This window comes from Nyctereutes procyonoides, unplaced genomic scaffold (assembly GCF_905146905.1).
Source record: "Nyctereutes procyonoides isolate TBG_1078 unplaced genomic scaffold, NYPRO_anot_genome, whole genome shotgun sequence".
In the NCBI taxonomy this organism is placed as follows: domain Eukaryota; kingdom Metazoa; phylum Chordata; class Mammalia; order Carnivora; family Canidae; genus Nyctereutes; species Nyctereutes procyonoides.
In genome coordinates this window covers 21,556,661-21,582,251 of record NW_026575120.1, presented here as the reverse complement: position 1 = coordinate 21,582,251, position 25,591 = coordinate 21,556,661, and the positions used below count along the sequence as shown (strand labels likewise).

Genomic DNA, 25,591 nt, shown 5'->3' with positions numbered 1-25,591 from the left:
TAAATTGGTGCAGCCTCCCCAGAACCCAGATAGGCAGTGTCTTACACATTTTTCTGAGGTAGAAATTCCTATACCGGACCTCATGAGATACTTGTGTGGCACTGTGGTGGTGACGAGGGCGGCCTCTGCGTGGTGGGCCTGGGGCTGATTTGGACTCCTGGTGCGCCACCACTGTGGTGCATGACTCTGGACGTCAGGCTACCTGACGCAGCAACAGGGACAGCGGTCCTGGCCTCCTGGTGCCTGAGCACATGCTGGACACAGGATGGGCTCAAGTGTTAGCTGTGTCAGGGTGTTTGCGTATCCACAGTGCCTGTTGCCCTGTAAAAGGGGAAACTGTGGCCTGTACGTGTTGGTTCTGAAACTGCCCTGCCAGTGTCTGAGCCACTGTAGGGCCTCTTCCCTGGAAGCTGGTGTACAGGCCTGTGGTCTGCTTTCCAGCTGACTCTTAATTCTGCTATTGTTGCCTCTGCTTCCATATTTTTTCTTTCTTGTACTACATATATTTTTTTTATATGTGATATATGTGATTTTTATATGGTGATTTAATCCTCCATTTTTTTTGAGATAAAATTGGTACGTAATGTATGTTTTTGGTGTATGTGTAGGTGTTGCACATTTGTATAGTGCAGTGTGATTATAGCTGTGTACTTAATACCTTTATGAGGTTACATTGTTATCTTTGTATATTTTTATACCTTATAGTGTTCTCCTCAGATTCAACTTATACCTTATAGTGTTCTCCTCAATTCAACTCAGATTCAAGTTTAAATAGATGCTATTTTAAATGGCTTTCACTGCCTCGGTTTAGCCTTGTAGGCACAGGTGCATTCAAGTCAAAAGCATGTTGTTTGGCTGAACACAGATTGGGAAGAAATGGTTTTAGAAATGCCTTTCCAGCTTTAGCACAAAAATTGACCTTAGGCAAGTAGGTAGTGATGGTCTCTGTAGAGTCCTCAGTGTGTTACGGACCCACGGAACGTGAAAAAGATCATATCATGGTCATAGACTAAGTGGCAGCCAATCAGAATGCTTGCTAATTTGCTAGTAAGTCTCCCTAAAAATGAAACCGTTGGAAGATTTAATTAGGGAATACAAACTCTTTATGCACCAGCATTTATATTACTGAGTATAAGATACTGAGTTTTCAGCTTACTCTCCTGTTGGAATATGAAGGAACTTTGGTAGTTCCCTGAGGTTCTGTAGTGCAGAGTGACGCTGTACCCATTCAGTAAGCCTCGTAGTTTGCCGGGGACTGGATTACTGAGCTCATAAAGGTAACATGGTGTGGGTTCTGCCCTCAAGGAGCCTATGGATATGATAAAGTGATAAATGTTACATAAGATCCAATCCGGGTCAAGAGGGCTACTCATAAGTGTGTCCTCAGGTGAGGAGGTAACCTTGACTTCAGATATGGATGAGGAGTGCACCTGTGAGGGGCACAGAGCAAGAGTTCCAGGCAGAGGATACACTCAGGCCAGAGTGCAGACAGGAAGTGAAGTCTGCTTTGCACAGAGGATGAAATCTGGATGCCAGCCTTTGATGCCGTTTTCCATCTAAGATGATGGGTGTGATGGTTTTTGCTACTAAAGTAATGAAACTTACTGTATCCAAGTTGTTTTAGAAAAAATAATTAGCATTTTTAACTTATGGGTTTTGTGGATATTACATGTACCCACTTGCAAATCAATTTTTAAAGATGTTAAAAAAAAGTAAAGATGATAGGCATGAAAACTACAAATCAGACCAGAAATTGGTAAAGTCTGTTAAATGGGAACCCTTGAAGGGTTTGCATGGGGCTCAGCCCTGCCCACTGTGGTTATAGCTGTATAGCTGTGGTGGTTCTGTGGTGGGCTCAAGGACAGGTGGGGAGAGGTGAAAGGGGGGAGGAGATGGGTTGGGGAGGCAGGGGCGGTAACTGGTGGCTCTTGGTGATTGGTTAAGGCAGGCTGAGAATGGGATGGGTCAGTCAGTAACACAGGAGATTGTGTCCAGATTTGAGAGTGCTTTGTTCAGGCCATTGAGGTCCACAGTGACTGTTGATTCAGTTGGATTAACCTCTAAAATTGTCACTGTTCATTTTTTTTGCCTCATTGTTGCTGCTTTTGTCTTGTACACATTTTCTGCATTTTGTAGTTTTATTTTTTTTATTTTTTATTTTTTTTAATTTTTATTTATTTATTATAGTCACAGAGAGAGAGAGAGAGAGAGAGAGAGAGGCAGAGACATAGGCAGAGAGAGAAGCAGGCTCCATGCACCGGGAGCCCGATGTGGGATTCGATCCTGGGTCTCCAGGATCGCGCCCTGGGCCAAAGGCAGGCGCTAAACCGCTGCGCCACCCAGGGATCCCATGCATTTTGTAGTTTTAATTGAACATTTTATGTGATTCCATTTACTTTCCTTTTTAATATTCTTCCTGGTTGCCCTGGAGTCTGCAGTGTATATTTACAACTAACAAGTGCACAGTCACGTGACCCTACAATGCTGTGGCAGTCGTAGGTGCCTTAGGACTAATTCCCTCCTGCCTTGTGGAGTTGTGTTCATTTCATTTAGATAGGAGCACAGTTTGCACAGAAGCATACATAATATGTTGTTGCTGTTACTTGAACTGTTCTCTTTTGCACCAATTAAGATTTTACATAGATCTGCATTGATCAGTTTTTGTCCTATCCTTTTCCTTCTCTTTGAAGGACTTCAAATATTTCTTGTTAGGCAGATCTACTGGCAACAAGTTCCCTCAGTTGTTGGTCAGAGAAAGTCTGCACTTTTGAAGGGTAGTTTTACAGGCTGCAGCACTGGAGGTTGGTCCTCTACCCCCGGTAAAAATACTTAACTCCTTTCTTTCTTGCATGGATGCCATTCTTACAGTTTTTTCCTTAGAGGTAAGGTGTTTTTTAAATCCCTCTGGCTTCTTTGAAGATTTTTTGGTCTTTGATTTTTCTGAAGTTTCAGTGCGATATGTGGATGCATAGCTTTTTGGCATTTATCCCACATGGTGTTATCTCATCTCAGATGTGTGGTTTGGTGCCTGATGTGAATTTGGAGAAAATTGTCAGTCATTTATTGCTTCAGGGTTGATTGATGCCTCAGAGTACTGTCTCCACTTCTTCCTTCTGCTCTGGCACTCCCTCGACCTGTCCTGCACCCTGCTAAGCTGTCCCACAGCTTGTTGGTATCCTGTTGCCTGCTTTCCCCCTTGTTTTCCAGTGTTCTAAGTTTCTAACCTTCTGTTGTATTCCCCAGCCAGGTCCAGTTTACTAATGATAATGAGCTCACCTAATTTCTACTGGGCTTTTGGTCCCTGGCATTTCTTTTTGACTCCTAGAATTTTCACCTCTGCCTGCATTCCTCATCTGTTCTAGCATAGGGTCTACATTTGGCATTTAAGCTTTTAGTGTAATAATCCTAGTTTTACCAAATTCTTGGTTTGATGATTCCAGTGTTTCTGCTGTGTCTGCTTAGGCTTGTCAGACTGGGTCTCACCGTTTAGTGTGCCTTGTAATGTTTAAGGGTGGGCATGATGTACCAGCCCAAGGAGGACCGCCACCCACAGGCCTTTGCCATGTGAGGCCAGGTGGGGGAAGGGGGCGGTTTCCGTCCCCACCCCCCCACCCGAGTAGGTGTCAGTCTACTGTTGGCCCACTTCACTGGTGCTTTCGAGTCCGCGCCCCCCTCACATCCCACCCAGGCCAGACAGGAGGCCAGGACCACAGTCGGGTATTTCCCTGCCCCCAGGTGGGTTGGGCTTTGGTAAAATGGTTTCCTCTGACGGTAGATCTCCAGAAGAACAGGAAATTTTGGTATTTTTAAATGGTTCTTTCCCCCTTCCCTTGCCTAAAGCACCAGCGTGTTTTTGTTCCCATGTTTCCTGGGAGGGCTTGGTAGAGCTCCTGGATATGAAACTTCAGAGGGCATGTTAACTCAGCCTTGTCCTCCTGTCCACCCGAAGCTGCTAGCAGTCCACCCTAATGACACTTCAATGTCCCTACCCTTCACTGCTTCCTGTGGAGGGGTCTACTGTGCAAATTGTGGTCCTGTCCACCTGTGTTTCTAGTGTGGGACATACTTTTGTTGGCAGATGTCAAAAGAGCTATTGATTTCTCAGTTGAACCTTTTACTCATGAGGATGGCGTGGTGACTACTTTGGTTCTTATGTGCTGGGCTGGAAACTAGAAGTTCTTGTATTTTTTTTAAATATTCTTTTAAAAATCATTTAAATTCATTTTGCTTAGTTCTTGTGTGTGTGTTTTAAATATTTTATTTATTCATGAGAGACCGACCGAGAGAGAGACAGAGAGAGAGGCAGAAACACAGGCAGAGGGAGAAGCAGGCTCCATGCAGGGAGCCCGACATGGGACTCAATCCCCGGTCTCCAGGATCACACCCCAGGCTGCAGGCGGCACTAAACCACTGAGCCACCCGGGCTGCCCAGTTCTTGTGTTTTTAAGCAAAAAAAAAAAAAATTTTTTTTTTTTGCAAAATTTTTATGTATGTTTCAGGAGGAGAGAAAGTAAAATATGTTTTATGTATGAAACCTATATGTTTATCTCAAAAGATGTTGACCTTATGGATTTATCCTGACCCCCTCACATACCCATTGAGATGAACTGGGCACAGAGAGACCCAGTCCGCTTGGTGCAGGCACAGCCATCATCTCCATATATAGATTTTGCAGCATTTGTAGTGTAGGTGCTGGGGCAAGAACACTTTCATAGTAACTTGCTTCAACTGTTTTGTTAGTCTGATACTGGTAAACTGGTCAAGGGGCTGAAAGACTTAGGGATGACGTCTACACTTATAACTACCACCCCGTCTCCTATGCTGTAGATACATTCACCATAGATGTACCTTGAGATATTCATAATTACTGTATGAAACCATACTGATGGGCAAGCACCTACAAATATTTTTAATCCTGTCATTGGAAACATAACATGCATGCATATATTTATTTATTTATTTATTTATTTATTTATTTATTTATTTAGATTTTATTTATCTATCATGAGAGACACACAGAGAGGCAGAGACACAGGCAGAGGGAGAAGCAGGCTCCATGCAGGGAGCCTGATGTGGGACTTGATCCTGGGTCTCCAGGATCATGCCCTGGGCTGGAGGCAGTTCTAAATGGCAAAGCCACCCTAGCTGCCTGGAAACTTTATTTATTTATTTAAGATTTTAATTATTTGAGAGAGGCAGAGACATAGGCAGAAGGAGAAGCAGTCTCCCCTCAGGGAGCCTGATGGGGGGCTTGATCCCAGGACCCCGGGATCACGACCTGAGCCAAAGGCAGGGGCTCAACCACTGAGCCACCCAGGTGTCCCTATTTTTGGTTTTAATGTACATAATAGTTTAGGTATGTAATTTTTAATACATATCATGATGTGTATTGGGGAGGTATAACAATTTTCCTACTGATGTACTCACTTGTGTTTTGGTACCAATGATCTAGACTTCTGAAAGTCTTGACATTGAGGGTTATTAAGTTTATTTAGAAGTAGTTCCTTTGAGGGACTACTTTTTTTTTTTTTGAGGGACTAGTTTCTTAATGAGGATTAGGTTAGTGGGTTTTCTAAAGAGATGGAGTTAATTTTTTTCACTTAACATATTTTGTTGGGCATTTAAACAGATTAACAGGTTGTCTTAAGCATTTTTTAAGTTTTTATTCATTTAAGTAATGTATGCCCAACATGGGCTCGAACACAAAACTCCAAGATCAAGTTGAATGCTCTTTCTGCTGAGCCAGCCCTACACCCCAGAAGCATTTGTTCTTAACTGAAAGAGTAGAAAGTGTTGATTTTCTTTAGCTTCCTTAAAATACAGTAGTAGGTCCTGTTAGTGGGTCATGAGAGAAGTTTCAGAATATCCACTAGGAAAGATGTAGTGAGAGAATTGAATTCTCTTCCCATTCTTCATTTGACTTCTCTTTAAGCTTGAATTGATTTCTGTTAGGCAGCTTTAGACCAGCCCTGTGCTTTGTAGAGCTCTGTTCTCTGCCCATGCTTTCCATAACGGAGGTCAGTAGCCACATGGGGTTGCGGGGCCCTTGAAATGTGGCCAGTGTGATCAAGGGACTGAATTTCTAATTGTATTGAATTATAATGACGTCAGAGTTAATGGCTGCCTGTTGGGAACAGTTTGGGCCGTGAGGCAGTGTGGTTTCAGGGTTTTCCTGGGCCCAGTGGAACCTGCCTAAGGCCTTTGTGGGTACCTGTGCTTTTAGTGTACATGGACTGCTCTTTCACGTGATATATGCTTCCTTTTTGGCACTTGGATGCAGGAGAGAAGCTGCTTTCTCCAGGTAGCATCTGTAGGTAGTGGGAGGCGGTGGATAGGCACCATGTTCCGCCCTGGTCCTTGGGTACCCCTGTGAAGAGAAGGCACATGAGGGGGCATGTGTCACACACATATCCCACCACCCCCAGGGCTTCCATTTTTCTGGTGTTGCCTGGCCTCTGTAATAGCAGTTGCACATAGGAGATGGGATGGGGAAGGTGGGACTCTGGTGTGTGTGTGTGTGTGTGTGTGTCCGTCCTAGGTGACAGCCCAACAGCGAGGCTTTACTGCCCCTCTCACACTCCCTGGCAGTTGTAGCTGGGATGGTTGGCTGATTTTAGGAGAGAGGTGAAGGTCATTTTGTTTGTGTATTATTAATTAATTATTCAATAAAGACAGAGAGAGGCAGAGGGAGAAGCAGGCTCCATGCAGGGAGCCTGATGTGGGACTCTATTCCGGGACTCCAGGATCACGCCCTGGGCTGAAGGCAGGTGCTAAACCGCTGAGCCAGCCAGGGATCCCTATTTATTTTATTTTTTTAAAGATTTTATTCATGAGAGAGACAGAGCCAGAGAGAGACAGAGACCTAGGCAGAGGGTGGAGAAGCAGGCTCCCTGCAAGGAGCCCGATGTGGGACTCTGATCCCAGGATTCTGGGATCACGACCTGAGCCAAAGGCAGGCAGTCAACTGCTGAGCCACCTAGGCATCCTGGTGAAGGCCATTTTAAAGGTTTTGTTGCCACACACATATTTTTTTTTTTTTTGAGAATAAATGGATATATTTGATGTTTTAGGAAAAATGGATTAAAGATTCAGTTAGTTTATCTGTGGGTAGGGAAATTGTATATAAAATCTATTTTATCTGCACATCTCGTGATTAAGCAGCAGTTAAAGTTGTTTTGGAATTGGATAGTATTTCTAATTTTCCAGATTTCTTTTATCCTGTATTATACAATCAGCCATATGTTTAGTGTATGGATTTATCATACACATACACCTATTGTTTTAGAAAAGACTTAATTGTCTTTTTAGACATACACATATCATACACATACACATATTGTTTTAGAAAAGACTTAATTGTCTTGTTTTATTTTTTTTATTTTTTTATTTTTAATTTTTATTTATTTATGATAGTCAGAGAGAGAGAGAGAGGCAGAGACACAGGCAGAGGGAGAAGCAGGCTCCATGCACCGGGAGCCCGATGTGGGATTCGATCCGGGGTCTCCAGGATCGCGCCCTGGGCCAAAGGCAGGCGCCAAACCGCTGCGCCACCCAGGGATCCCAATTGTCTTGTTTTAGAAAAGACTTAATATTTTGAAATACCGTGTTTTGTAGGGAAATTACAGATACAAATTTGTATGTGGCATTTATATATATAGTCACAGATAATCTGTGGATTTTGTTAAATTTAACTTAATCCTCTTACCCTTACTTGCTCTGAAGCTGTGAGCAGGGGGTGGGTTACACAGCCTGTGGCTGATGCTGCATGCTGTGGTGTCAAGACCTGAGTCTACTCTGCAGGTTCCTAGGAGATGCCCAGGGTCTCTAAGTGGCTTCTTGGATCTTTATTTATAGGCCTTAGGGTATTTTCATTTTTATCGTCTTTATAGAGCATATTTTTGAGTATTTTTTTTTTAAGATTTTATTTATTTATTCATGAGAGAGACAGAGAGGCAGAGACACAGGCAGAGGTAGAAGCAGGCTCCATGTGGGAGGAGCCTGCTCCATGTGTGCAGGGAGCCTGATGTGGGACTTGATCCTGGGACTTCAGGATCATGACCTGGGCCAAAGGCAGGTGCTAAACCGCTGAGCCCCCCAGGGATCCCATATTTTTGAGTTTATGGTAAAACTGGTTGATCTTTTTGGCATTTGATAAAAATGGAAAAGGTAGTGTTGATGTAAGAAATGTCCTTCTAGCATCAAGTGTTTGGCTCCCACACTCAGCACAGTTTGGCATAGGCGGGAGAATTCTACCCTCAAACTTGGGGATGTGAACTGATGGAAACCTTGGGCAATTGACTGTGTTCATTTGAGCTGCTCACGGCTGTAGTCGTGACTCCATAGGTACTTGTAATGCCTGGCACAAGACAGGGACATATTTCCTCCTGATAGGCTAATGATTCAGCCTGAATTATTACTAAACCAAATGCAGCGTCACTAGTACAAACATGTGGATGAAAAAGTTTTTAAAATTCTGTTTTCAGTAGAAGTTGAAGAAAACCTTTCATGAGATGTTAGTGGTTGTGCATGGAATCCTATTAATGAAATCCTGCTGCTTTAGAGGGTGACCCGTAACAGGTTCCTGAATCTTTCTTCCCTTGACTACTTTACTCCATTCCTACACTCGTTTTTCTGATTCAGAAAATGCATTTCATTTGGAATATTTTTTTAATGATCTCCCCAACACCACACAATCATATTTTCTTTAGTTTACTCATCTTGTACTTAAAAGTGATTTTTCTCAAATACACCTCTAATATACCATTTCTTTCTTTTCTTTTTTTCCCTAAGATTTTTATTTATTCATGAGAGGCAGGCTCCTCAGGGAGCCTGATGTGGGACTTGATCCCCGGACCGGCATCACGCCCTGAGCCAAAGGCAGATGCTCAAACCGCTGAGCCACCCAGGCATCCCCCTAATAGACCATTTCTTAAAAACTCCTTTGCTTATAGTCAAAAAGTCCTATTTCTTTGGCATGTTCTTTTTTTTTTAAGATTTTATTTATTTATTCATAAGAGACACAGGCAGAGACGTAGGCAGAGGGAGGAGCAGGCTCCCTGTGTAGAGCCGGATGTGGGACTCGATCCCGGGTCTCCAGGATCTCGCCCTGGGCTGAAGGCAGGTGCTAAACCACTGGGCCACCAGGCTGCCCTCTTTGGCATGCTCTAAAATTATTCTTGAATAGTGTCTTCTTGAGCCCCAGAGGTAAGCTTTGTACTAAAAGTCTTGCCTTACTAAATTGTCACTTAACAAGTGGGCCATGTGCTTTTATAGTTTCGTCACTGCGTATGCTGCTGCTTCAGCTGGAGATAATTTTGCCTCTGCACAGGGAGCTGCTTTCTGTTTCCAGTTCTTCAGGAAGTGGCAGTGTTCTTTTACACTTTTTGCCTGCACTCTCCATACCCTCTCCTCCATGCTTCTCGCATGTTTGTATTAACTGTCCATGACTAACTTGTTCATGCATCTGTCTGCTAAACTTGGTGACTTATTCCCAGAGCTAGTGTACAATTGTTTTAAATAGTAAATTTGTATGATTAAATTCATTCAGAATTACATCATTGTTTTCCTTGAGAGTAAATATGTTGATGGTAGAATTGGTATCAAAAAGGTTTTGATTAAAAGAAGAAAAGGTTTTGATTGATTAGAACAATGGGCCAATGTTACCAAGGTGGAATTTATGGGGCAAGTTGTGAAGCTCATGTGTCTGAAGAACCACAGTTGCACAGCGGCCATGATGGGAGGCAGGACAGTGAACACAAACTCACAGGGACATAGCTCAACTTACGTTGATTATTGAGTTCAGGTATGTTTCCTAGGAGAGTTGATGATCTGATGATCCAGGTTCAGAGGAGACGTGCAGTAGTCTCCTTACATTTTTGTGGGTGACATTTGGACCGTGTCTGCATCATCTTGCTGGATTCTGGGTACTCAGAAATTGCAGCCTTGGAGCTTGCTCAAGGAGGAACTGCCAAGAAATGTAAATCTGTATTAGTTGAGAGTGAAAAATTGAAGATAAAGCCCCTGAATGTTTGAAGACCTCTGTGTGGAAAAGAAATTGAGCATGCGTTGTGTAACCTGAACCAGGGACCAAAGGGTGACAACTCCCTGGAGGCCCCATCTTTCAGTGTAAAGAATCCAATAACTGTTGACAGTTGAGGGCTGCTCCCTGGAGTTTGTTCAGGCAGAGAAAGTTTGGGCTTCTTAGTAGTTATTGTAGTAGGGATGCCTTTTTTTTTTTTTTTAAAGATTTTTATTTATTTATTCATGAGAGATACAGAAACAGAGAGAAGGCAGAGAGACAGGCAGAGGGAGAAGCAGGTTCCATGCAGGGAGCCTGACGTGGGACTCGATCCTGGGTCTCCAGGATTACACCCTGGGCTGAAGGTGGCACTAAACTGCTGAGCCACCGGGGCTGCCCCATGTCGTAGGGATGCTTTGAGGCAGAGTTGAAACTAGGTTACTTTAAAAGTCCTCTTGGGGCACTTGGGTAGCTCAGTGGTTGAGAGTCTGTTTTCAGCTCAGGTTGTGATCCTGGGGTCCTGGGATCGAGTCGCATACTAGGCTCCCTGCGAGGAGCCTGCATCTCCCTTTGCCTATGTGCCCCTCTCTCTGTGTCACTCTCTTTTTAAATAAATAAAATCTTGGGATCCCTGGGTGGCGCAGCGGTTTGGCGCCTGCCTTTGGCCCAGGGCGCGATCCTGGAGACCCGGGATCGAATCCCACGTCGGGCTCCCGGTGCATGGAGCCTGCTTCTTCCTCTGCCTGTGTCTCTGCCTCTCTCTCTCTCTCTCTGTATGACTATCGTAAATAAATTAAAAAAAAATTAAATAAATAAAATCTTAAAAAAATATATAAGTCCTTTTATTTAACAAAAACATAGTGGTTCTGCTGGCCCAAGTCTATGCTTTGAAAAGCACTAGGTTATTTTCAGAATGATAGTTTTTTAATTCTAGCATTTTTTCTGTATTTGTTAGGTGGAATTCTTTTTTTTTTTTTAAGATTTTATTTATTTATTTGAGACTGAGCATGATCAGGGGGAGGGACAGAAGGAGACGCAGGCTACCTGCTGAGCAGGGAGCCTCACAGCGGACTTGATCCTAGAACTCTAGGATCTTGACCTGAGCTGGAGGCAGAAGCTTCATGGCTTCATCCACTGAGCCCTCCAGGTGCTCCCAGAATTCTTTAAAAAAGAATGTTGCTCCGCAATTATTTTGTTGCCAGTGTAGTTTGTCCAGGACATGTAGCATAGGAAATCCTTGATTCTTTTACTGGTATGTGTATTTTAAATCCATGGTAGTCATTCTGATGGTCAGATTCCTGTCTGGTCTGTGAGTTCTCCATCAATTTTGTTCTGAGGTCTTTTTGACCTGGCCCTACTTTCCTTTGACTTTTTTTCTTTTAACTTTAGAGTGATTTGAGGTTTACAGCAGAGTCCTCAAGACAGTATGGGCATTTCCTTTTTACTTTTCTAAATTTTTTTTAAATTTTTATTTATTTATGATAGTCACAGAGAGAGAGAGAGGCAGAGACACAGGCAGAGGGAGAAGCAGGCTCCATGCACCGGAAGCCCGATGTGGGATTCGATCCCGGGTCTCCAGGATGGCGCCCTGGGCCAAAGGCAGGTGCCAAACCGCTGCGCCACCCAGGGATCCCTCCTTTTTACTTTTCATCTGACTTTCCTTTATCATGTAACTACAGTACTGTCCACTGAAACGAAGAGGTCAGCATTGCTACAATACTGTTAACTCTGATCTCTATTCACATCCTGCCAGTAATCCACTAATGTTCCTTCCCTGCTCCACACACCAATCCCAGAGCCCAGGTAGTGTTTAGTTGCCATTTATTCTTAGTCACCTCAAGATGTTATAGTTCTAGTCTTTCCTGTGGTTTTGGTTTTTTGTTTTTGTTTTTTATTTTTGTTTTTTTGTGACCAGGCCTATAATTTTTGCTAGCATTCGTACTTGAAGAGCTCAGTAGGATGTCTTAGGCTCGTCTTGTCCTTTTCCTGCCCCAGAGTTAGTATTAGCCAGTGAAGTAAAGTCTCACTCCATGTAATCCCCAGTGGAGCTGACCATGTCCTTATAGCTGGTTATGTCCAGTGCTGGACACCATATTGTGTCTGCTCTGATAGCTCCTGTGTATTTATAGCTTACCTTGGCTGTGAGAGAAGAGGATATGATTAAGAGGCTCCAGCAGTAGGAGAGGCTGGTGCCATTAAAGATAGAGAAAAGTTGAAGGGGTTTGAGATAGCTGGCAGACACACCAGACAGAACTGTGGTTACTTTGTGTGTGTGTGTGTGTGTGTGTGTGTGTGTGTGTGTGTGTTGGGAGGTGGAGGGGGTGGATAGCAGTGATGAGAGGAGCAAAACTTTCCAGTTAACAGCGTGGAAGTGGGAGGCAGAATTTACTAGAGAATGACAAGGAGTAGGGTAGGGAGCATCCAGTGAAATTTGGTCCTGTTCTATTTGGGATGTCTGTCATAAGGCCAAGTAGCTATGTCAAGTAGTCATCTGTCTATTCATGTCTGAAGTGCCAAAGAGAGACCTAGGATTGGAGCTTATATTTGGGAATCATTGCGAAACAGATGGTATTTGCACAATAGGAGTGGATGAAAAGACATGAGTAGCAGAAGTTTTGAACCCTAGCTTCCCCACTCTGTGTTCACAAGGCTTGTTGGGAGAGCAAACCAGAACTGGGGCAGGACTGGAAAGCCTCTGTGTGCTGAGGGCTTTGGAGAGTCAAACTGCACAAGCTCTGAAAATGTCTGCTGGGTGTTAATGGGGAAAGATTTTTCTCTTGACCTTCCTAAGTGAGCTGCTAGTCGTGCTACTGGTGTTGGGCGGGAGCTAGACAGGGCTGGGCGGAGGTACCAACAGCCGCCTGCTGAAGGGACAGTGGAGCTGAGGCTTTGGACTCTCCGGATGATTGGTCTCATTCAGTTCATTTGCATTTTCTTTAAGGGGCAGCTTTCTTTTGGAGGGACAAATAGCTGTCATTCAAGTGTTCTTTCCCAGGTCCTGTTAACTGCTAGGGTTCATGTGCTCTTCCTGTCCCAGTGACTGCCCTGGGGGATGTTAGGTAAAGTAACCAGGGCCTATACCACCTAGCAGGTTGAGGCCATGTTCCCACTCACATCTGCATGACTGCCTTGGCAATCCTGCTGCCACACTACTGTCCTCATTTGCACAAAGACCACCACATCAGTGCAAATAAAGAGAAACTGCTGAACTTGAATCCCAGCTTTGAAGCAGTACCAAGGACATCTTAGCAGTGGCGTCTGACACACCAGATGACCTCTGACCACATGTGGCTCTGGTGATGGTTCAGCTGTTACAGAGTGGGAGCCTAGTCTCATTCCACGTTGGGAATAGTGGATTGACAAGTCCTGTCCCTGTGGGCCACTCTTGGGGTGCCCCGCAGATGGTCGCAGCAGCAGCTGGAGCTTAGAGGGGATCGGGATCTGGCAGAGTTATTTACTCGCTCTTGGAAGTAGAGGTGCTAGGGGCTGGCTGATTCGTCTGTTCTTTCCGACTGCTCCTGCTGTGTTGGGGCTGGTGGTCAGGTTTTTACTTACTGGAGGTGGATGCTTGCTGTGCTTCTTGGTCTTTTGGAGCTGGGAATTTTCAGCCTGAGCTTGGCTGCTGTCACTGGCCAACCTGTGTGCTTTGAATGTTGAAACTGCCAGAGAGGAAACTTAAAATTGTGTGCTCACTCCTATATTGTGTAACTGATTGCTTTTCAAACAAATACCTTATGTTTTATGTTGAACATGTTCAAACAGAACAGCAGAAGCTATGTTGCAGTGAATAATGTTCTCGGTACATTCTCCAGTTAATACCGAGGGGCTCATGGCAGGCTGCCCCGAGGTGGGCCACTTTGGCATTACCTTATATTGGAGTCCTCAAAACCCAGCAGATGCGGGGGTGGGGGGAGTGGGGGGAGGGGGGTGTGGGGAGAAGCCCCCTGCCTCCCCCTCTGTGGCCTAAATTTACAAAGATAAGGAGAGCCTGCACCAGGCTGAGCCCCTTAACAGGGACCCTCCCCCCTTTTTAAAATATTTTATTTATTTATTCATGAGAGACACACAGGCAGAGACATAGGCAGAGGGGGAGCAGGCTCCCTGTAGGGATCCTGATGTGGGACTCGATCCCAGGACCCTGGGATCACGACCTGAGCCAAAGGTAGACTCTCAATCACTGAGCCACCCAGGTGCCCCAGGGACTCCCCTTCACCTAAGCAACTCCGTGGGCACCAGCGACCTTGGGCTTCCAAACCTTTCTCTCCTCCTTGCTTGTCGCCTTCCTCCCCCTTGTGCCCTCAGACCTGCCCCTCTCCTGAGCTCCTACAAGCTTCCTGCTGCCTTACTAGTCTTTGGAATTTCCTACCCACGCCTATGACAATGGATTTTCTCCTGTTGACCTGGCTCCTGTCTACGTGGATCTTAGGCCCTCCTAAAGGACCATAGGGCAGAGGCAGCCTTTCCTCCCCCGCAATATCCTTTTTTACGTGTCTGGCAAAGCTAATTGGGGTTTTCAGGTTAAGTCGCAGGAATTGCAAGAAAATAGTCACAATATAATTTTCTCTAATTTGTAATTAAAAAAAATTCTGGAATTTGAGAAAAGTACATATTTTGATGTTCTAAATGGCAAGTCAAGTTCAAGTCTGTTCTGAGTTCTTTTTTATTTTATTTTATTTTATTTTATTTTATTTTATTTATTTATGATAGGCACACAGTGAGAGAGAGAGAGGCAGAAACACAGGCAGGGAGGGAGAAGCAGGCTCCATGCACCGGGAGCCCGACGTGGGATTCGATCCTGGGTCTCCAGGATCGCGCCCTGGGCCAAAGGCAGGCGCCAAACCGCTGTGCCACCCAGGGATCCCTGTTCTGAGTTCTTAACCTTCCAACCTCTAGAACTGTTTCTGCTGTATTTGAGGTTATACTTTACCTTGTAAATTTTTTTTCATTACATAATCAAGTTGATATATTTCACCTAAACACATCCTAATTTCCTATATGAGATCTTTGACCCAAGGGCTTTCTGAAAACCAGTTTTGTTTCCCTAGTCTTTTGTTTCTGGTTTTGTGGTAATGTTTTCCATTTTTGTTCCATTGTTTTTGTAAGCATTCCAAAGCTTAGATGTTTAAGCTTTGCTTTGACAAATGGGCACATGTTTGATAAAAAAACATGGATTTTCTTTTCTTTTTTAAAAATTTTTCAATTTTATTTTTTACAAAGATTTTATTTATTTATTCATGACAGAGAGAGGCAGAGATGTAGACAGAGGGAGAAGCAGGCTCCATGCAGGGAGCCCGACGTGGGACTCTATCCCGGGACTCCAAGATCATGCCCTGGGCCAAAAGCAGGTGCTAAACCGCTGAGCCACCCAGGGAATCCATCCCCTCTTTTCTTTTCTTTTTTTTTTTTTTTAAAGATTTTAAAATTTGTTCATTTGAGAGAGTGCAAGTAGGGGGAGCAGCAGAGGGAGAGGGAGAAGCAGACTCCCTGCTGAGCAGGGAGCCTGATGTGGGATTCTATCCCAGGACCCTGAGATCCTGAGATAATGACCTGAGCCACCTAGGTGCCCCTGGATTTTCTTTTTAAAAAGTTTTTTAATAAGAATTTTATTTTATTTTATTTTTTAAAGATTTATTTATTCAGAGAGAGAGAGGGGCAGAGACACAGGCAGAGGGAGAAGCAGGCTCCATGCAGGGAGCCCGACGTGGGACTCGATCCCAGGTCCCTAGCATCACACCCTAGGCTGCAGGTGGCGCTAAACTGCTGCGCCACCAGGGGTGCCCAGGAATTTTATTTTATTATTATTATTATTATTATTTTATTGATTTATGATAGAGAGTCAGAGACATAGGCAGAGGGAGAAGCAGGCTCCATGCACCTGGAGCCCGACGTGGGATTCGATCCCGGGTCTCCAGGATTGCGCCCTGGGCCAAAGGCAGGCGCCAAACTGCTGCGCCACCCAGGGATCCCAGGAATTTTATTTTTAAGTAATATCTACACCCAGTGTGGGACTCGAACTTAAGAGGTTGAGATCTGGGCAGCTGGGGTGGCTCAGCGGTTTGGCGCCTGCTGGGGTGGTCCCGCGTCGGGCTCCCCGTGTGGAGCCTGCTTCTCCCTCTGCCTGTGTCTCTGCCTCTCTCTCCGTGTCTCTCATGAATAAATAAATCTTATTTTTAAATTTTTTTTTAATTTATTTATGATAGTCACAGAGAGAGAGAGAGAGGCAGAGACACAGGCAAAGGGAGAAGCAGGCTCCATGCACCGGGAGCCCGACGTGGGATTCGATCCCGGGTCTCCAGGATCGCGCCCTGGGCCAAAGGCAGGCGCCAAACCGCTGCGCCACCCAGGGATCCCTAAATAAATCTTAAAAAAAAAAAAAGTCACATGCTCTACCGAATGAGCCAGCCAGCTGCCTCAAGAACGTGGATCTTCTTTTTCTTTCTTTTTTTCTTTTAAAATTTTATTTTTTTATTCATGAGAGGGCACAGAGACACAGGCAGAGGGAGAAGGAGGCTTCCTGCAAGGATCCTGATGTGGGACTCAATCCCAGATTCTGGGATCACACACTGAGCCAAAGGCAGATGCTCAACCGCAGAGCTTACCCAGGTGTCCTGCATGTGTCTTTTTAAAAAAAAAACGTTTTTATTTGGGGTGCCTGACTGGGTCAGTCTGTAGAGCATATGACTCTTTTTTTTTTTTTAAAGATTTTATTTATTTATTCATGAGAGACACACACAGAGAGAGAGGCAGAGACACAGGCAGAGGGAGAAGCAGGCTCCACGCAAGGAGCCCGACGCGGGACTCGATCCTGGGTCTCCAGGATCAGGCCCTGGGCTGAAGGTGGCGCTAAACCGCTGAGCCACCCGGGGATTCCCCAGAGCATATGACTCTTGATCTCTCAGGGTCGTGAGTTCGAGCCCCACGTTGGGGGTAGAGTTTACTTAAACTTCTGGCATGCCTGGCTCAGTTGGTTAAGCATCTGACTCTTGACTTTGGCTCAGGTCATGATCTCAGGGTTGTTGGATGGAGCCCTGTGGTCAGGCTCCGTGTTGGGTGTGGATCCTGCTTGGGAGTCTGCCTGTATCTCTGTCCCTCCTCCCCCATAAAAAGGAGGAGGTTTTATTTATTTTATTTATTTTTTTTAAAAGGATTTTTTGTTTTTAAAGATTTTTATTTATTTATTCATGAGAGACACACAGAGAGAGGGGCAGAGACACAGGTAGAGGGAGAAGCAGGCTCCAGGCAGGGAGTCGGACGTGGGACTCCATCCTGGGTTTCCAGGATCACACCCTGGGCTGAAGGTGGCGCTAAACCCCTGAGCCACCCGGGCTGCCCAGAAGGTTTTATTTATAAAAACAATATGTGAATAACTTATAACATCTATAAAAAACTAATTTTATTTATAAATCTTAACATCATTTATGTTTTACAAATCTAAAAATGTACCCTGTTAACCATTTCTCAGTGCACTCATCATCAGCATTAAAGGGCAGTCACAGTGTCGTGCCTCCAGTGCCACGTCTTCTCTCCTGCATCAGAACTCTGTACCCATTTCACGTTAGTTCCTCCTCCCCAGCCTCCATCCTGAAAGTTCTCTTTGCCTCGTAATGCTCTTTTCGTTCTGGATGTTTTGAGGCTGTGTTTATGGCAGTATTGCAATTTTATCCTTTCGAAGTTCTTGTTCCCAATAATCTCTTATCCCAGTGGATCCTTCCTAGAGTCCTGGTGCTGTGTGAACTTTCCTAGTGTCTGCCTTGTGCACCTTTCATGTCATGGGAGTTTGAATTCTTCTCTTGGAACAATGGAGATTTTAAAAGAATTCAGTGAAATTAAGGTGCACAGTGTATACCTTTAAGGTATAAAGGTATATACCTTTAAGGTATACAGTTTAACTGTGGTATGTTTGGTTGTATCTTACTAGAACTTGAAAAACAAAATTCAATTTTAGGATGTCTTTTTTTTTTTGTTTACAGTTACTGTGTTTACTGAAGTATTTAAATGAGTTAATGTTTGTAGAACACTTAGAATTTTTAGTCTATTGAGATGTGGTTGACTGGAGACATTCTGTATCACAGTATGGTCACCAGCCACTTTGTCACATCACAGTTACCAGGTCTTCCTGTGCTGAGAACGTGTTTTTTTTGTTTGTTTGTTTGTTTGTTTTTGTTTTTTTTTAATTTTTATTTATTCACGAGGGACACAGAGAGAGGCAGAGACATAAGTGGAGGGAGAAGCAGGCTCCGTGCAGGGAGCCTGGTGTGGGACTTGATCCTGGGACTCTGGAATCGCACCCTGAGCTGAAGGCAGATGCCCAACCACTGAGCCACCCAGGCATCTGGAGAACGTTTTTTAAGATGGAGTTTTCTGGCGGCCCTGAAGTATACCACACACAGTGTTGACTCCAGAACAGAATCCTCACTGCGAGTCTGTGCCCCTTGAGCAGCATTTCCCCACTTGTCCCAGCCCCTGCCCCTCGTGGCCAGCACTCTACTCTGTTTTTGTGAGCTGGGACTTGCCGGCTTCCATGGACCCCTGAGCTGCTCTGGGATGTGTTCCTTTCTATGCCTTCCCTACTCCTGGGACGGGGGGCTTCTGTTGGCTCTCTCAGTGCCCCTCTGCTCTTGTTGCCCAAGCCACAGCGTGCGGCTCTGCTTGCCTCCCACAGAACCAGGGGACCCTGTGGAACCAAATGGTAGTTGGTCTTGAGAAGGAAGGAAACACTGGTGGTGTTGACAACATGGGTGGACCTGGAGGGTGTTAGGCTAAGCAAAATAAGCCAGACACAAATAGTGCATGATCTTATGTGTGGAATTTACAAACATTGAGCTCCCCAAGAAACATGGGTTGGGGAAGGGAAGTGGGGAGCTGTGTCTGTCAACAGGTATGGCCTTTAAGTTACAAGTACATTCTGGAGACTGTGGTGCAGCCTGGGTGGCTAGTAACCTGCCGAATGCTTGGCATGTGCTGACAGAGCTCTTCCTATCCTCACTTCTCAAAGGAAGTGGTATCTGTTTAAGGCGATGGGTATGTGAGTTCACTTGACTGTAATCATTTTACAGTGTCTGCATGTATCAGAACCTCCTGTTGTGCGCCTTACACAATTTGTCATAGTTTAGTTCCAGCTGGGAGACAGAGTCGAGCATGCTGTGGGTTTGTCAGCTCTGGAGATGAGGAGCCAGGTTCAGCATCACGTGATCTTCGTCTCCTCTCCGCTCTCAGCCTGCTTGTCCTTAGAATTGTGTTTTACCTTCCGACTCTGTGTGAGCCTGTATGGCTTCCTCACGCCTCACTTCCACTACACCAACTCTCTTTAGCTCGATTTAATTTGTTTTTAAATTGCAGCGGCCAGGCTAATGATTTCTTCCTTTGCAGAACAGATTTGACCTCCTCTCCAGTGTGGTTTCCACTGGTTACTGTGATTATTTTATGAATGCCTTTTTTTCTATGTTCCATTTCAAGCTCTTAGCTTCAGATTCTGGGAGGTGTTTGCACTCCTGCTGCTTTCCTGGTCAGCTCCTGTTGAGCAGGGGTTGTGTTTTCTGCTGGGATCTGTGACTTAGCTTTTAAAGCTGTAGTGTGAGGTGCCCCTGTGTTTGCCTCATTATCTCGGGGTCACACTTGGTGGTTCTGCAGTGTGTGGAGCATCACAGGATAGCGAAGGGGAATCCTTTCTGCGCCTCTCTCTGAACCCTAGGGCTTCACCGCCTGGGGGGGCCGCCACCTCTTTGTAGCAGGTTGGAGGCGGTTTCTCTCCTCCCCCTTTCTTGTAATTACAGCCCTTTGGGAGCCACAATATAAGGGTGGGGGCTGGATCTTCAGTGCAGCCACTCCTTCCGGTGCTTCAAAAGCAAATCCTGCCCTGCAAACACAGGCCTCCTCATCCCCCCAATCAGGATTACCACTTTTGGTGTCAACTCCATGGTTGTTTCTGGCACTTGAGCTGCCTCTTTCTGGCAGCTCAGCTTTCTTCTTCAACTATGTTTGTTGGATTTTAACATTTCTAGGTATGAGGGGCAACTATTATATATCCTCCTGTGGCATTTTTCAGTTATTTCATGTGTTGAGCTCCTGGGCTAGTAGTGAGTAGATTTCATGTGCTGCTTCTATTTACTTTTATTTTTTTTAAAGATTTTATTTATTCATGAGAGACACAAAGAGAGGCAGAGACACAAGCAGGGAGCCCGATGCGGGACTTGATCCAAGGACTCCAGGATCATACCCTGATTTAAAGGCAGACGCTCAACGGCTGAGCCACCCAGGCATCCCTGCTTCTATTTATTTTTAGATTATTTATTTATCAGAGTGAATATGAGCGAGGGGGAGGGGCAGAAGGAGAAGGCCAAGCAGATTCTCTGCTGAGCCGGCTGAAGAGGAAGTGGAAGCAGGGCTCAACCCCACGACCCTGAGCTCATGATCTGAGCCAACACCAAGAAACTCAAGAGTCAGGATACTCAACTGGCTGAGCCACCCAGGCGCTACCTTCTGACCCTTTAAATACAGAGTTCCGGGGATCCCTGGGTGGCGCAGTGGTTTAGCGCCTGCCTTTGGCCCAGGGCGCGATCCTGGAGACCCGGGATCGAATCCCATGTCGGGCTCCCGGTGCATGGAGCCTGCTTCTCCCTCTGCCTGTGTCTCTGCCTGCCTCTCTCTCTCTCTCTCTCTCTTTCTCTCTCTCTCTCTCTCTCTCTCTCTCTCTCTCTCTCTCACTGTGTGCCTATCATAAATAAAAATAAAAAAATAAATAAATACAGAGTTCCTCTGTAATTGCTTGACTTGTACATGTCAGTTATGATGTAACACCAGGTACTTTTTTTTGCTAGGAGTTGCTCCCCAAACATTGGACACAACTGTGTATGCATCTTGTTTTGAGCAGTGGGAATGATTGCTAGTTGACCTCATTCAGCCTCAGGAAGACTAACTGCAGATACTCTCTTGGAGTCAGAATGTCTCTGAAGTCTGATAGTATAGTTTCTGGGGATGCCACAGAGCCCAGCTTCTCTTGTGGGCAGGGTATCCTGACTGTAGGGCCTGTTTTCCTGGGTGATGGTAGCGTGACCATCAGAGGATAGGCCTGTTCTTGGTAGGTGTCTGGTCAGTGGTTGAATGAATTGCTTTAGTCAGAGTTAAAGAAGTAAGCTCATTAGCTTTCACTTAGAGGCAACATGTCCTTGGTTTCTGGGCTCCAGGGCCCAGCCCTGTTAGAGGTGGCACAGGCAGAGCCGACTGTCCCTATCCTGCCCTGTGAAGTGATGTGGATAACTGTGAGGCCAATCTCTGCTGCTAGTTTGCCACCGAAGGCGTGATCTGTATGGATGCCTTTTTTTTTTTTTTTTAGATTTTATTTATTTATTCATGTGAGGCAGAGACACAGGGAGAGGGAGAAGCAGGCTCCACACAGGGAGCCTGATGTGGGACTCGATCCCGGGTCTCCAGGATCACACCCCGGGCTGTAGGCATTGCTAAATCGCTGCACCACCAGGGTTGCCTGCTTTTTTTTTTTTTTTTCTTTAAAGGATTTTATTGAGAGAGCATGAGTAGGAGAAGGAGCAGAGGAGGAGGGAGAAACAGGCTCCCCACTTAACAGGGGGCCCAATGTGGGGCTTGATCCCAGGACCCCGAGATCATGACCTGGGCCGAAGGCACATGCTTTTCTCACTGAGCCACCCAAGCACCCTGTAAGGCTGCCTTCTAATTAGTGTTGACAACAGGGCAGCAATCTATGTGTGTGGTGGATGGCTGGGACTTGGAAGCCAGGGGATAAAGCTGTGTTGTCAGACATTTTCTTTTTCTTTCCCCGGGACTTTGGGATGGGGGGTTACTGTAGCTCATCCCCAGTCTTTGTGTGGGTCCCCTATCGCTGAGACAGTGTGTTCATTCTGGTGGCTGTGCAGTCTTGCCCAATGGCTGGCTTGGGAATGCACTGAATGAAGGAGGTAACCAAAGCTCCCTGAGAACAGCTCTTGTCAGGAAAACAAGATACTCACACAGGGCCTGTCAGCTGGTGGTCAAGTGGGTCCTGAGTGTCTGCCTCAGAGTCCTCTGTTTTAGTTTAGGCAGCTATTACTAGGCTATTTCAGGGCTTTTTATTCTATATCTAGAAGGGTCTTAGGGCACAAGTCTTGGAATCTGTTCCCAGACAAGGGCCCAGTCTGACAGGCTAGTGGTTAGTGCTCAGGTGAGGTGACGTCTTCTCTCCAGCCCCCCCCCCCCCAACCTCACGGAGTTCCTTCCCCCCACAATGAACCCAGCCTTGGCAGTCCTGTCATTGACCATGGATTTCTAATTGCAGGACTCACTCCAACAGCCTGTTAAAACATGGTGGATTATTATGAAGTTCTAGGCGTGCAGAGACATGCCTCAGCTGAGGATATTAAAAAGGCGTAAGTAATTATATTTATGAAATAATAAATCTGTTGTGCGCTGGTACTTGGGTATTGTAACTTTTTATCTATCGAAATGGACCATGTAGTAATAACACTCTTTCAATGCTGCTGTGTAATTTTACCTCCAGACAGAGTAGTTAACAAATTAACTCTTGCTTTCTGAGACCTAGGCCGTCCTGTCACTTGTCATTGAGGAATAAGAAGGTCGCCTGCTTTCCTGTTACTTTGCCTTGGGACATGGATTCTGTTGGCTGCTTAAAGTAGATCAGACTTAGTGAGGATGTGAGATAATCCTGGAGAACTCTGACTTTGGATTTTTGGAATGGAGTTGAGTTGGCACCTGGCACTCTTAAGAGTATGGTGTTATAACCACCTTGGTGTAGTTGCTTTAAAAAATCCTTGTCGTGTGGTCCCTGACTGTACCACTAGAACCCATCTGGTCCATGGTATGGTTTGTCAGCCTAACCCATGCCTTTGTGACCAGGCCTGGCGCCTGTACAGAGCAAGGCTGAGGGCACAAGTGGCCAAGGTGAACTGGATCTAATTCATTTGACCTTCATGTGTAGCAAGAAATGTTATGAAACAGATTTTAGCTTGGAGAGACTAATAAAACTCAGCTTGGAATAATTTCAATCTGTTATAGGAACCAACATTTTTATTTATAAAAAAAACTTTTTAAAAAGATTTTATTTATGAGAGAGAGAGAGAGAGAGAGAGAGAGGCAGAGACAGAGGCAGAGGGAGAAGCAGGCTCCCTGCAGGGAGCCCAATGTGGGACTCCATCCCAGGACCCCAGGGTCACGCCCTGAGCCGAAGGCAGACGCTCAACCGCTGAGCCATCCAGGCGTCCCAAACATTTTTATTAATACACAAGTCTATGCTACTGGACTTCATAGATCTCAGATGGAAATTAAGGGTTTTTTATTTGAAGATTTATTTATTTGGTAGCAAGCAAGAGTGAGAGAGCCCGTATGCAGGGAGGAGGGAGAGGGACAGGCAGAGCCCAATACGGGGCTTGGTCCTGTGACCCTGGGATCATGACCTGAGCCAAAATGCCAAAATGGAGAGCAGATGCTTAACTGAGCCAACCAGGTATCCCACATTTAAGGGGTTGAATCAAATAGTTCATTGAAAAATGCTAAAGATAGCAGCCTGACTGCTACAGCCAGCCTACCTGAAGCTGTTTGCAGAATATCCTTGTGTTAAACCTCAGCCAGGAAATTCAAGTAGGTTGGCCCCCAGGAAGTGCCTTTGGGCTGTCACCAGTGGGCCTTGGGGCTTCTCACTTCTGTTAACAGTTCTGCTCACAGCTCGCGGGCAACAGTGACTAGTTGGAAATAATCGTATTCTTCCTGAATAGTATGTCCACAGTATTTTTATTTTTATTAACCACTGGAAAAACATGCCTTTGTTACTCTAAACACAGAAAGTAGTTGGTTTAGTTACCTATGAGAATAGGGATCGATTAGCGTCTTCAGGATGCTTTGAAGTATGAACTTAGGAAATGCTATTTCCTGTAAATAGAGTAAGAGTTTCCCATTAAGTGTGCAGTTAAATTAATACTAACTTAGGCTGGATTTAGCCTTATTTATTTTTAATGAGCAGAACTGCACCTGTGAGTGGTGCATGTTTTTAGTCCATTTTGTGGATTCTAGGCTTTGTTCATGCGTAGTGACCAGAAGAGCTTCTATTGGAGGAGTAACCGTGTGTGGCTGCTCTCCCTCACCATTTCTCCTGAGGAACCTACAATCTTACCTGGCTCTGTGTCCCAGGCCCTGTGCTTTTCCTCGCTCCACAGGTTAGCCTGCCTGCGTTGGTGCTCAAGTACTGCTGTGAAGTCACACTTCAGTTCAGAGGCTGATGCTAAAAGACATCCGATACTCTTCCCATTTCATGGATTGTGCCTAGAATCCAAAGAAGATTGAGTAGTCTTTCATAAAACGTGTACAGATAAAGCTACCCTGGATTCTGCTACATTTCTTTGTTTTCAAAGAGCACACTAGTGCAAATGAACTGTTCTTTCTCCTTGGTCTTTTACATGGTCTGTCAATTTTTGCCCAGGATCTGTTGCATTTCAGGGGTTTTGGTCTGCTTATTGCATGTTGAGGTCCATGGTGATAGAAAGATAAAATATTGTTTTAGTGTTGTAGAGTCCAGTGTTAACCATATTTTAAGAAGTTCAAGCCAAGGTTTTTGATTAAAATGTTAAATTGAACCACAACACCTTTATGTTAACAACTTGCAGGTGTAGGAAGACTGCCTGGTTCCTCATGTTAGGTTTTGCAGGGCCTACCCCTCCCCCTCTAGCCTGCCCCCACCTCATATCAGATGCGGTGCTGATGTTTAGTTAAGTAGAAGAGATTTTTTTTTTACTGTATTTAAAAAGGATGTTTTTTTTTTTTTTTTTTTAAATAAATCCCTGTAATTGTTACTGTTAATTGGAGGCTTCAGTGAGTCTTGAGCACAGAACGGGGTGGCTTTGTAAATGGAGCTGCTACAGCCCACCCCTGCCACACTGCTGTGGGAGGCGACAGGCTGGGGACCAGGGCTGTGGTGCTGGACCCTTGGCCCCTTACCAAGACTGCCTTCTGCCTCTGCTCTCTCAGCTGCACGACCAGGAGTTCACCTGCACACATTGATCCTCAAATGTTGCCATGTTTTTGTATCTCTCGGTTTTGTATTGTGCTGTGTGGATTTTAGAACTTGTTTGTCTTGTGTGGGGGAAAGGGAGATTTTACTCCTGAATTGACCCTCATCTCACAGGTTTATGAACCTCATGATGTTTCATAGCCGTTGGATTTCTGCACATGGAAGTGACCTGCACGTGGAAGTGACCAGTGCCCTTTTACTCTTTCCAAGGTACCGGAAACTGGCCCTAAAGTGGCATCCAGATAAAAACCCTGAAAATAAAGAAGAAGCAGAGAGGAAATTCAAGCAAGTAGCTGAGGCGTATGAGGTGTTATCAGATGGTGAGTTAACCTATCCAGAGCTCGGACTTTCCCCAGGGCTTAGTGGAGTGTGGATTTGGCTGATTGAGGTTTGGGCACGGAGAAAAGTTTCTTTCCTTGTGAAGCTTTGACCCATGTCCCTGGCAGATACTTGATACAGTTACCCGTGAGTGCTGTGGGGTACCCTGCTTCTATCAGTTTCTTTCAGGATGGCTATTTTAAAACAGTTACTGACACTGATCTGAG

General features: G+C 45.2%; 1 protein-coding gene across 2 annotated transcripts in view; it reads left to right on the top strand.

Moving 5' to 3' along the window:
* Positions 1-25,591, top strand: part of DNAJB6 (DnaJ heat shock protein family (Hsp40) member B6) — a 74,151-nt gene that overhangs the window by 8,539 nt on the left and 40,021 nt on the right. For both annotated transcript variants that reach the window (XM_055334613.1, XM_055334614.1), the window contains exons 2-3: positions 22,305-22,395; positions 25,257-25,366. In XM_055334613.1, the coding sequence (XP_055190588.1) occupies positions 22,331-22,395; positions 25,257-25,366 (175 nt within the window). In that variant the 5' untranslated portion in view covers positions 22,305-22,330. The remainder of the gene's footprint in view (positions 1-22,304; positions 22,396-25,256; positions 25,367-25,591) is intronic.